The sequence below is a fragment of the Gorilla gorilla genome, chromosome 3, assembly GCF_029281585.2.
Source record: "Gorilla gorilla gorilla isolate KB3781 chromosome 3, NHGRI_mGorGor1-v2.1_pri, whole genome shotgun sequence".
Taxonomy (NCBI): Eukaryota; Metazoa; Chordata; class Mammalia; order Primates; family Hominidae; genus Gorilla; species Gorilla gorilla.
In genome coordinates, this window is record NC_073227.2 from 189859581 (window position 1) to 189872526 (window position 12946).

Genomic DNA, 12946 nt, shown 5'->3' on the forward strand with positions numbered 1-12946 from the left:
AGAAAACTAATAAAAGCAAATGCAGCAGCATTAATGTGCATCAGAGCCTACTATGATTACCAGGGTTAATAGGCATATTATTATTAAAATCACTTATTGCTAATTCTATATGACCTTTGTCAAAAATAGTATGTTCAGACTTAAAAACCTGAATTTTCTATTATGCACATGGAAGGCATCTTTTCAAAAAAGCTTCACTGAACTCTGGGGGTTTTTTCCCCCAAACAAAAACGACAAAATTATACAACTTCTTAGTTTGGATGCTCTCTAAATGCTCCTGGTTATGTATTGGTTAGTAATATATTTAGCCAATAACACTGTATAAATCAAACTAATAATTCTGCCTCCTGAAGACCACACCTTCCCCTTTCATGTTCAGAAGTGCAGGTTGGTATCAGAATGGAGAGATTACAAATGATAACTATTCCTTTTTCTTAAATTTGGGAAGTTAAGGAAATATTCTGTGGCAATATTTGTATATATGGTTCTAAGCAGTAGCAGCAAAAACCCTGAAAACAGTGTAGAAATGTGTGACCTTTCCAGAGTAGTATGCCAACCTGTTTACTTTTTTTTTTTTTGAGAGGGGAGGAAGAGGCAGGCTAAGCATATCAAGGATCTGTTTAGAGCTGAATAGGGCATATTTCCTCCTCCACATCAAATGCAGCCATCACACTAACAAGTACATTTCAGTATGATTGTGCTTAGCACCTTTCAAGCACCAGCAGAAGTTAAAAAGGTTAATCTGCTTCCCACATAGTCTGCCTCCTATGCCAAAGGTATTTTGTTTTTCCTTTGGAGTAAATTACATTCTAATACCAAGAAAAATAAAATTCCATTACATAAACAATTCTAAAGGATGCCTCAAAACTGGTTATTATAATTATATCCATAGTGAGTGCTACAATAATTTAACATTTTGAGCATTGGCTTCATGCAAAACACAATGCTGCCAGGTGCTTTACAAGTATTAATGCCTTTAATCTTCATAAGAACCCATTAGGTATTAACTATATGGCCTTGTTTTACAGAGAAGGAAACTTAGAAAGATTAAGTTACCTGCCTAAAGTCACTCACCTGTAAGGGACAGCAGAACTGGTTTACAAACTTAGACTGATTCCAGAGCTATTGAATGCCATACGAAGGTATTTAAGGCTCATTCCAGGATTAAGAGCACTAAGTGGCAGGGGAGATATTGGTTAAATATGAAAGAATTTTAGAAGGAGGTAAGCATATACCTCATGTAAAGTATATTCACATGGAAATTCTTGCTGGGGTCCGCCAAGCTGCTGGGGCTCCTAAAAACCATCTTGATGCATGTCCATGCATAATGTCTCAGACCCATGATAACACAGTACCAGCTATGAGGAATTTAATAATGATAATTTATGATGTCACATACCATTTGATATTTATAAGAGCATTTAGGTTACATCATTTAACCCTTAAAACATCCTTGTGAGAGATATATGTAGCATCCCTATTTGCACAGAAGAAGAAACAAAGGCTTGAACAAATTCAGTGATTTGCTCAAAGTTTTAGGAAAAGTCAGCACTCAAATCCAGGTTAGTGAGGTGTGTTTGTTTGACTGTTTGTAACAACCCATACCTCCTTGTCCAAATTCAAGTTTAAGTCTGAATTTAACTTACATTATATCTTTTTCTAACCGCATAAATGATTAGTTCATTTTAACTTACCATGGATCTTCTGAGCTTCATATCACAAGGAAGGATATATCCCAATTATAAGCATTTCATCATGGAAGCCGCAAAGCACATAATAAGGAAGCCATATCCCGCATCAGGACAATTGAAGCTATTTGTGTAAAACAATACACACACTTCCTTGTCCTCAACCTCCAAAAAGAATCATTAATTTTAAGTCTTCATGTGTTATCTTGTATGATGCATCAGTTGGATAGTTCATGATGGAGGTTTTCTAAGCAAGTTACATCTAGATTTTCTACAGCAAGTACAGATCTGGAGAAGTTGGATGAAATTAATTTTTAGATTTCAGGCTAGTTTAGGGAATCCCAAATGTTTGCCAAGAGTTTAGCATAAGAATCTGTATCAAGTGGCCTGTGCTTCAGGTACAGTTAATCTGAGCTAGAAATAATTCTCCTTCATAATGTTAGACTTCATGTCTCCTTGGAAATTTTCAGGAAACACAGTGTTTTAACTGTGACCTCAATAGCGAACACCGTGAATGCCAGAGGGAGTCACATATGTAGTGGTATAAAACTAGTTATGTTTGTTTCTTTGTGATGACCTCTCTTTGGTAATTCCTCATTCTTCTCCTGTCTGTATTACATTCCTATGTGTCTTTGCCTTTTCTGGGTGGTTATAGCCCTAAAGAAGTCCAGGTTTTAGGAGACCTAGAGAACCCCCCCAGTTAAGAGTCCTGCCCTTCACTGAATCTTGCTATGGGATTTTTCTCTGCATTCCCTCCACTAGTGCCCTCACCCTGACCCCCACTCCAGTCTACTCACAGTTGGAAAGCAGTTCTTCAAAACACACAGAACACTGCAGCTTCTGTTACCTGTCTCTATAGGCAGCTTGCAATGAAAATGAGAGCCAATGGGAGAATTTTATTCTGAGTGTAAGTGCATGAGGGCTTCTCATCAACTCTGAACTAGAATTCACTAAGTCTAATCATTGATGGTACATCTGCTTCTTGTTTTTCCTCTCTTGCTGTTACCTTTGGCAGTCATCACAATTTAGAAGCACATCTTCTCATTCTTCTGAGAGAGTGAAGGAGAAAAATCATCTTTTTTGCTACTCTGCTGGTAACAGTGAAAAAAACAAATTAAGAGAAAGAGCTGAAACAAAAACCAAAGTAACAATGTGTGGCTTATCCATGTCATCTGGGTGCCCTGAGTATTACTTGTCTGTTCACATATGACAGTGTTTATCAAACTCTTTTTTTGCTTTTATTATTTTTAGTTGACACAATGATTATACATATTTATGAGGTACAGTGTGATATTTCAAAGCATGTATACAATGTGTAATGTTCAAATCATGGTAATTAGCATATCTGTCACCTCACTTATCATTTGTGTTGGAAATACTCAAAATCCACTCTTCCAGCTATATGAAAATACACAATAAATTATTGTTATCCTACAGTGCTGTGAAACACTAAAACTTTTTCCTCCTATGTAGCTGTAATTTTGTATCCATTAACCAACTTCTGGCTATCTCTCCGACCCCACCACCCCATCAAAATTTCAACTGACAAATTTCAGAGAACAAAATATAGGTTTTTTTAATTACATAGGCCCTTATCATATGACCCACATATTTTAGGTATTTAACTGCTTCTAGTTTTTAAATCTCAAATATGTTCATTTCATGAGAACATGGCTTCATTTAGTCATGAAGCTCTCCTTATCATCCCATGCATACTTCTTACATAACACTCATTTTATCATGCTCATTTTAATGTATGGTTTGGGGAAGGGATGCCACTAACTTTTTTTTTTTTTTTTTTGAGACAGAGTCTTGCTCTGTCACCCAGGCTGGAGTGCAGTGGCACCATCTCAGCTCACTGCAACCTCCGCCTCCCGGGTTCAATCGATTCTTCTGCCTCAGCCTCCCAAGTAGCTGGGACTATAGGTGCATGCCACTACGCCCGGCTAATTTTTGTATTTTTTTAGTAGACACGGGGTTTCACCATATTGGCCAGGCTGGTCTCGAACTCCTGACCTTGTGATCCACCCGCATCAGCCTCCCAAAGTGCTGGGATTACAGGCATGAGCCATCGTGCCCGGCCCGCCACTAACATTTAATTAGTATATTACTATAATTAGTATATTACTAAAAAGAGAAAACTGAAATCATCTAGGTTTGATTTCAGAATTGGCTACAGCTGGTAGATGACCATGAAAACGGAATCTTCACAAGAGACTGATGTCCTCCTGCTATATTTTACAATTCAACATCATGTGTTATGGAGACCTTTGCAGGTTACAATTAATCAAGGGTTGTCATTTAAAATACCATCCTAGATAAAACAATAAAGCTTATTTAAGAGTTCCAAAAAAAGACCGTGTCACCTTCAAGTTCTTCAAGTAAAAATAGTTTTACTGAGGCACTTAACTCACAGGGAAAGTGTTTTTCTGAAAAGGGTTAGTCATTACTCAAATGGCATACTGAATTTTTTATGAAATAATGTCTTATAGAGAATAGGACAGTAGGCATGATAGTGCTTAGTGGTTAATAGTTTTAAATAGCAAATCATTTATTTCCTGATATTTCTACAGGGCCGCATCAGTTGTACTGGACGGCTAATGGTACAGGCTGTCAACCAAAGAGGTCGAAGTCCCCGGTCTCCCTCAGGCCATCCTCATGGCAGAAGGTATTTAACATGTTCCTTCCCAGAAGTGTTACATTATTTTACTTATTACTATAAATGTAGTACTATTAGAATCATCATATGACCACAAAAGTAAACATAACTGGAAGATAGAATAGGAATGCAAACCTGAAGCGTGTGGCTCCTTGATTATTATGCTTCCTTGCGATGCAGAAAGGGAATGGGAACAAACATTCGCTAATGTGTGCTAAGCCCATTCACATATACTATTAGTTTGTTAAATAGACATATTTTATAGACAAATAAATCAAGACTCAGCACTTTTAAATGGCATATGAAAATACTACTAAATGGTACACAAATGTTGGAAACCGAACTTCTGTAACCAACAGCTGTGTGAGTGGACCATTAAAAGCTATTACCACTGGGTTTCTTAAAATCAGCTCATTTATTAATGTTCATTTTTCAGCCACTTAGTTCAAAACATAAGACCATTAGACTACAAATCTTGTAGGTGAGATCTGTCACATTTTAAATACTCAGATATCTGCTAGCAATAGAGATGCTTTCCATTCCTAGTAGTTCTGAGTCTATGCAAGGACACTGATGGAACAATGGTAGGCAGAGATAGAGAAAGGATTATTACTTCTTAGTAACACATTTGCACTTAAAAAAAATTCAGTAAGTCAACCATCCTGTCAACTTGGCCTGTTTAGATATTTTATAGACAGAATATCCTCAAATAGTCCTGAGTCTAAATTACAGGCCATAGGTGCAAACTCCTTTAGTGAAGAGAATACATAGTTAGCTCACAGAGAGTAGGCAGGAAAACTGAGTAAACATCAAACAAGTGGTGTGTCTATACCTCCTTGTGTGACTGCATCCACACAGGCTTTTGTTCAACATTTGGAAGACAGTTCTGGCACCAGAGCATGTGCAGATTTAATTCTAACTTCATCATGGCAATACCTATTCACAGGATGCTAGCCTGTATCTTTGGGTATAAACATAGCATATACAGTATTAGGTCCATTGTCTTGCATTATTCTCTTTGCTTTTCTTGTTGTCTGTAACACATTTAAGCCTTTCCTTATATCAGTGGGTCCTGGAAAGCTTTTTTTCCCATAAATTAGATCTATACTTGGAGAAGGGTAAACTATATTAAAAAGCTAATAACTATTAGCCTAGTATGCTTCTTTCATTTGTTCCACCCTTGCTTTTCCTAGTTAAGTGTTTTTAAACTTATCTTCTAGTCACTACTGACAGAATTTGTATTCAACATCTTTTAAGTCTTCCCTGCAATTACTTTCAACTGTATTCCTCTTAAAGGTTTCTCTGGCAACCTTTAAAAGTGACAGAGATGCACAGAATCTGGGAGATTTGTACAATCTCATTTTTTAAAGCAAAAAATAATGCCTCTAGGCATATGGATAACTAATGCAAAAGAAAACTTGCCTAAAAATGTAATTTGTTTTCCTGCTTAATATGAAAAGGAATTTTAATTAAAAATATATTGAATTTTTATCAGAACTTTTAATTTCCTACAAATTTAAAAATCACAGTGGAAAGTTCTAGTAACTTCTGTTGAAAAAGATTTGGTAATAAGCAATAATGCTACTTTTCATAAAGCTTTAAAAATATTTAGGAAAAATATGTTAATATGTAATACACCATTTTTTTCCATTTCCCCTTTTATGATTTATAGTAGCCTGCAATTGGCAGACAATTAAATTTATAGTAAACTTCCAAACTAAACAAGATTTTACTTTTCTGATTTTTTAATGTGTAAATCTTAGATGTAGGGATCAGATAAGGAAATCATATTATTACCCCATGTATTTTAAGAAAACAGATGACTAAAAGTCTGGAAGTAACTACTATCTATATTTCTATCTATCTGTCATCTTTCTTGTTTCAAGGCCTCGTTCTAGATCAAGGGACAGTGGAGACGAAAATGAACCAATTCAGGAGCGATTCTTCAGACCTCACTTCTTGCAGGCTCCTGGAGATCTGACTGTTCAAGAAGGAAAACTCTGCAGAATGGACTGCAAAGTAAGATTTTGTTATTGCTTGCATATCCTATTGCCTCACTTCTCCCTCACTTGCCATTTCTCTATAGTTCCTTTTGGGGAAATTACATAAAGTATAAAATGAGAGCTGGGCACAGTGGCTCACACCTATAATCCCAGCACTTTAGAGTCCAAAGCCGGGCAGATCGCTTGATCCCAGGAGTTCAAGACCAGCCTGGGTAATATGGAGAAACCCATCTCTACCAAAAATACAAAAGTTAGCCAGGCGTGGTGGCGTGTGCCTATAGTCCCATCTACTTGGGAGGCTGAGTTGGAAGGACTGCTTGAGCCTAGGAGCTGAAGCTATGTGAGCTATGATCGAGCCACTGAATTCCAGCCTGGGTGACAGAGCAAGACCCTGTCTCAAAAAATGAAATGATTCTAGCTTAAGGGGTGGAAAAAGTGAAATATGTTGGATATTTATATATTGTTTACTATGATTCTTTACTTTAAATCTAAATTAAATATGTTCTTTACTCAGAACCCTACATGACATTACTCTAGAAAGTCATCAGGAGGTTTTATTTATCCCTTTAAATGTTGAAATAATAAATATGATAAATCCACCATGTCTTCATTCTTTTTTCATACAAATTTTGTATCCATATATCTACTCTGACTTTTATTCCTCCCATTTTCTAATTCTTTTTTTTTTTTTTTTGAGACGGAGTCTCACTCTCACCAGGCTGGAGTGCAGTGGTGCAATCTTGGCTCGCTGCAACCTCTGCCTCCTGGGTCTCCTGCCTCAGCCTCCTGAGTAGCTGGGATTACAGGCACGTGCCACCAGGCCCAGCTAATTTTTGTATTTTTAGTAGAGATGGGGTTTCACCATGTTGGTCAGGCTGGTCTCAAACTCCTGACCTCATGATCCGCCCACCTCAGCCTCCCAAAGTGCTGGGATTACAGGTGTGAGCCACGGTGCCCCACCCCCATTTTCTAATTCTAAGATAAGTTAGAGGGACATCTTTCTTTCATCTGTTTTGCAGCAGGGCTTTTTGTTTTTTTGGGTTTTTGTTTGTTTTTTTTTTTTTTTTTTGAGACGGAGTCTCCCTCTTTTGCCCAGGCTGGAGTGCAGTGGTGTGATCTCGGCTCACTGCAGCTTCCACTTCCCAGGTTCAAGTGATTCTCCTGCCTCTGCCTCCTGAGTAGCTGGAAGTACAGGCACGCACCACCACGCCCAGTTAATTTTTTGTGTCTTTAGTACAGATGGGGTTTCACCATGTTGGCCAGGCTAGTCTCAAACTCCTGACCTCGTGATCCGCCCTCCTCGGCCTTCCAAAGTGCTGGGATTACAGGCGTGTGCCACCGCACCCGGCCTACAGCAAGGCTTTTTAACCCAAGGTCCTTGGGTAGGCAGGCTTCATTAGGTGTTTGAACTCTGAAATTACCTACAAAATTATGTGTGTAAGATAACGTTCATCCATTTCTCAAAGGAGTTTAGGGAAAAAATATTTAAGAAACACTGCTCTAAAATTTTTTGTTTGATTTCTTTTTTGCCCCCTATTTACTGATCTTAAATTTAGTTTAACTCTTAAATATGGATAAGGTTTTAAAAAGTTATTTGGGCTCCCTCTGCTGGTTCTGTATGGGATATGAGAACACAAATATAGGCTGCTTAGAGGATTTGGGCATTGTTTCTTCAGAAAGTAAATCTGGGATTATAGAAATGTATAAAAAGAATAAATATAACAAAAATATTTTATTAGGATCATTATTTTTTACAGTATAAATACACAAATTGTGTTTCAGTCTGTATATATATATATGAGTGTGTATTCATTTTTGGTCTATAATTAAGAATTATACAGTACAGCTACCATATGATCCAGTTAATTCTACTAGTGCTTATATATCTGAGGAAAATGAAATCAGAGGCTGGGCACAGTGGCACACGCCTGTAATCCCAGCACTTTGGGAGGCTGAGGCGGGTGGATCACGAGGTCAGGAGTTTGAGACCAGCCTGACCAACATGGTGAAACCCCATCTCTACTAAAAATGCTAAAATTAGCCAGGTGTGGTGGCATGCATCTGTAGTCCCAGCTACTCAGGGGGCTGAGGCAGGGGAATCACTTGAACCTGGGAGGCAGAGGTTGCATCACTGCATTCCAACCTGGGCAACAGAACAAGACTCCCCGTCTCCCCAAAAGAAAAGAAAAGAAAATGAAATCAGTAGCAATATCTGCCTTCCCATGTTCATTGCAGCACTATTCATAATAGCCAGGATATGGGATCAGCCTAAGTGTCAACAGATGAATGAATAAAGAAAATATGAGATATATATATATATATACATACATACACACACAGTGGAAAATTATAATCCTGTCATTGTGACAACATGGATGAACCTGGAGGACATAATGTTAAGTGAAATAGGCCAGGCACAGAAAGATAAATACTACAGGATCTTACTTATATGTGCAATCTAAAAAAGTTGAACTCATAGTAGAGAATAGAATGGTGATTACCACGGGCTAGACGGGGAGAGGGAAAGTTGGGGAAATGTTAGTCAAAGCATATAAAATTTCAGACAGGAGGAATAAGTTCAAGAGATCCGTTGTACAACATGGTGACTATAGTTAATAACGATGTACTGTATACTTGAAAATTGCTAAGAGTAGGTTTTAAGTGTTCTTACTACAAAAAAAAAATGAAGTCATACATATGTTAATCAGCTCAGTTTAGGTATTCCACAACACATACATATTTCAAAATAATGTGCATAATTATATACAATTTTTATCAATTAAAAAACACTTAAAAAAATTCATACAGACCACTTGTAAAATAATGTTTTGAGTTAACCAGGGAAATTTTATTTTAAATAGATCACTAGATTATACCAAAGAATTATTAATTTTACGTGTAAAATGGAATTGTGATTATGGAAAAGTCTTGTTTTTAGAAATGCATACTGAGCTATATGGGGGTAATGGTATATAAAATCTGGGATTTATTTTTAAATATAAAAAATAAGAGAGTGACTAAATGATGGGTATATACACACTTACCATACTGGTTATCTCTATTTTTAATCATATTTAAGAAAGAAATAACAGTACTGTCTTTCACTGGACTGGCACATAACTGTCCTTAAAACGCCTGCCATTAAAAGAATATTGGAAACAAAAAGTAAACTGCCTATTGATTTCACTATGATGATCTGACCTGGATAAAGAAAATGTGAAAAATCGGCCAGGCACGTGGGTCACGCCTGTAATCCTAAAACTTTGGGAGGCCGAGGCAGGTGGATCACCTGAGGTCAGGAATCCGAGACCAGCCTGGCCAACATGGTGAAACCCCGTTTCTACTAAAATACAAAAAAACCAGCCAGGCATGGTGGCAGGCACCTGTAATCCCAGCTACTCAGGAGGCTGAGGCAAGAGAATTGCTTGAACCCGGGAGGCGGAGGTTGCAGTGAGCTGAGATTGTGCCCACTGCACTCCAGCCTGGGCAAGGAGCAAGACTGTCTTAAAAAAAGAAAAAAAAAGTGAAAAATCTTGCCACATGTACAGATAGATCAGGAAAAAAAAAAAGTCAGTGTATTTAAGCTTTGAAAGGGGAAAAAATCCTGACGATAAGCCAAACACTAAAGCAGCAGCTTGCTTTTCCTCCAAAAAGCCCCCTCCCCTTTTAGCCCCTGAGGAACATTCCTAGACACTGATTATCCTTAACTGGTACTAAATTTTCGGGAAAATAACTAATTCCACTCCCATAGCAACAAGCATCACTATTTCCATGTGTGCTGAGAGTACAGATCTAGTTACATTGTGACCTGCTGGTGGTGACCTTCAGCTCCTGAGATCATGCTGTCTTTACTTAGCCAGGAGAACTGGGGTTAGAAAAAAGGTACAAGGGGCATTCTCTTTGCCCTAGCATGAGTAACTATCCACTGGGTAGGTTCACTGTGAATCACGTGGTTTGAGAGTACGCGTGCTTTGGGCATCTCTCCTACATGGCTTCAGTCAGTAGATGGCTTATCTAGGATCTAACCTGGTAAAGTAGGAACAAGCAGTGCCGCTTTGTTTCTAGATGTGGGAACAACAAGGAGCCTGACCAAAGATGTCCACTCCCTCTTCCTCCACACCACTTCTGATGACCTCCAAACAGGTCAGGCAGTGTACATGGAGAGCTGGGGACAGCAAGTGGATAGATAGGAGAACACAGAGCCTGAGTGTCTCAGAAGCCAAGCTGCCTAACTACTGCTGTTTGTTTCCAAAACATCTTCATCCTTTTAACCAGTCATTTAAGTTTACTTTAAATGCTGTAGCCCTTTGCTACATGTGTGGTGGGAGGCATCTTGCAGGTAATATCAGTTGAGTATCACGTAGCAGGAATGGAATTTGTGAGTCCTCTGGCTGATGCTGGCAAAGCTAGTTCTTCAAAAGAACTGTTTTACAGTCTAAGTGACATCTTTTTGTATATAACTTCGTAGTAGTAAAGTTGGGGGTAGGGGGTAAAAAGGCCTTCCTTAACAGTGCATTTCTTCTATTCAAAATCAAGGGCAAAACTAAAAAGCTGGCAGATGGTGACCATCCTGACCTTTTGCGGCACAACATCTTATTAGCAATTAAATGTGCTTTTATCTGATCTCTGGTCCACACAACTGTCAAGGTCTCAAGATTTTATGATGTTTCCATTGTGATGGTAATTTGTTGAGATGGCTTTCTGGGTAATTTCGTATTGCTCTTGTTATTCAGTTTCAAGGATTATAAAATAATAATAGCAGCTCTATGTGCTGACGAATGCATTCTCCATAACTATGGCTACTCCTTGATGAGAAGCTTTACAGTACTATATATAAATGCCAGCTGAGTATTTGTTATTATTGTTGGACATCTTTTTTCAAAGAAGCCCAGAGCCTGGTGCTGATATCATCCCATTAATCTCTATAGCCCTGGGCAAGGTAAGACCATAACAGCAATTTTTTAAATCCCATCTCGGTCTTCTCTAGGTTGCTCTGTAAGAATTGTTTAGATGTAAGCTGGTGAGTGCTCAGGAAGCCAAAGTTTTAAAGCAAAAGTTTTAAGCAAAAGAGTAACATGAGCTGATACTAAAAGCCATCTCTTGGCCCGGTGCAGTGGCTCATGCTTGTAATCCCAGCACTTTGGGAGGCTGAGGCAGGCGGATCACCTGAGGTCAGGAGTTCAAGACCAGCCCGGCCAACATAGTGAAACCCTATCTCTACTGAAAATACTAAAAATTAGGCTGCATAGTGGCAGGCACCTGTAATCCCAGCTACTCAGGAGGCTGAGACAGGAGAATCGCTTGAACCCGGGAGGCAGAGGTTGCAGTGAGCTGAGATTGTGCCACTGCACTCCAGCCTGGGCAATAAGAGTGAAACTCTGTCCAAAAAAAAAAAAAAAAAAAGCCACCTCTTGTACTACTGAAGGAGGAATTTATGCAGACTTCTTAGCTACCAGTGATTTCACTCTGTTTTAATACAAAAATTTACATGTATTTCTTTTATGATTTAGGTCAGTGGGTTACCAACCCCAGATCTAAGCTGGCAACTAGATGGAAAGCCCGTACGCCCTGACAGTGCTCACAAGATGCTGGTGCGTGAGAACGGGGTGCACTCTCTGATCATAGAGCCAGTCACGTCACGTGATGCCGGCATCTACACATGTATAGCCACCAACCGAGCAGGACAGAACTCATTCAGCCTGGAGCTTGTGGTTGCTGGTAGGCTCATCTGTGAATCCTTGCTCTCTGACAGAATGAACATCAGACTTACAAATGTAAACTAATTCTACATTACTAACCAATACGGAAAATTGAAATCAAAGTATTGAAAAAATAGATTGTATCATCAAAATAGCCAATGAGGACATGGTTATAAGGCCTAGCAAAACAGAAACAGAAACCTTTCATTTCTCCCACTAACCTGGCAAAGAGAGAAAAAGATTTTATTAGCTCTTTTGGGTCATTTGACCTCCTGTGTGTATAGTGGCCCCCAGTGTTACATAGAGAAATAGTAACAGCAGCATGGACTCCAAGAACCAAAGAATTTGCTTATATATAAAGTTTTATATATACACACACACACCTGGTTTTTAAAACAACACTGTCATCTACCCTCATAGTCATTGTCAAACTACACTCAGATTTGCTTTTTCACTGATTATTGTGTAGGTAAATTCTGTAGAAGTGCTGTTACATGAATTCTTATGCTTTGAGAAGCCTAAAAGGAAAACACATGTATGGAAAGGTTTTTATACCATCCTTAAGAGTTAGGTGTAAGTAAAGATTCTGATTACCTGATCTCTTTTAAGAAAGAACATAACAAAACATTTATTTCTTCTACCTCTTTATGCAAAGTGCTTCATGTACGTTATGTATCAGTTGGCCCTCACATCAGCCTTATAAGATAATCAGAGCAAATCTTCTCTGACTTTTCCAGGGTCCCACTTAGTAAGCTGATGATTGGATTTAACACAAGACTCCTAGTGCTCTTCTAAACATACTAAGTCACTGAGCTCTTTCAAGAAATAGAGTAGCAATGAGAATAAAACCCAGGAAGTCTTGACAAAACTCTTGGATTATGATTCTGATAATGGTAC

At 38.4% G+C, this 12946-nt stretch overlaps 2 protein-coding genes across 14 annotated transcripts in view; one reads left to right on the forward strand and one right to left on the reverse strand.

Annotated features, from left to right (window-relative positions):
- The window catches only part of PALLD (palladin, cytoskeletal associated protein), a 435452-nt gene that overhangs the window by 416698 nt on the left and 5808 nt on the right, over nt 1-12946 (forward strand). For all 11 annotated transcript variants that reach the window (XM_055385765.2, XM_063705635.1, XM_063705637.1 and 8 more), the window contains 3 exons: nt 4262-4356; nt 6234-6366; nt 11861-12068. In XM_055385765.2, the coding sequence (XP_055241740.2) occupies nt 4262-4356; nt 6234-6366; nt 11861-12068 (436 nt within the window). The remainder of the gene's footprint in view (nt 1-4261; nt 4357-6233; nt 6367-11860; nt 12069-12946) is intronic.
- The window catches only part of CBR4 (carbonyl reductase 4), a 118390-nt gene that overhangs the window by 14975 nt on the left and 90469 nt on the right, over nt 1-12946 (reverse strand). The window lies entirely within an intron of this gene.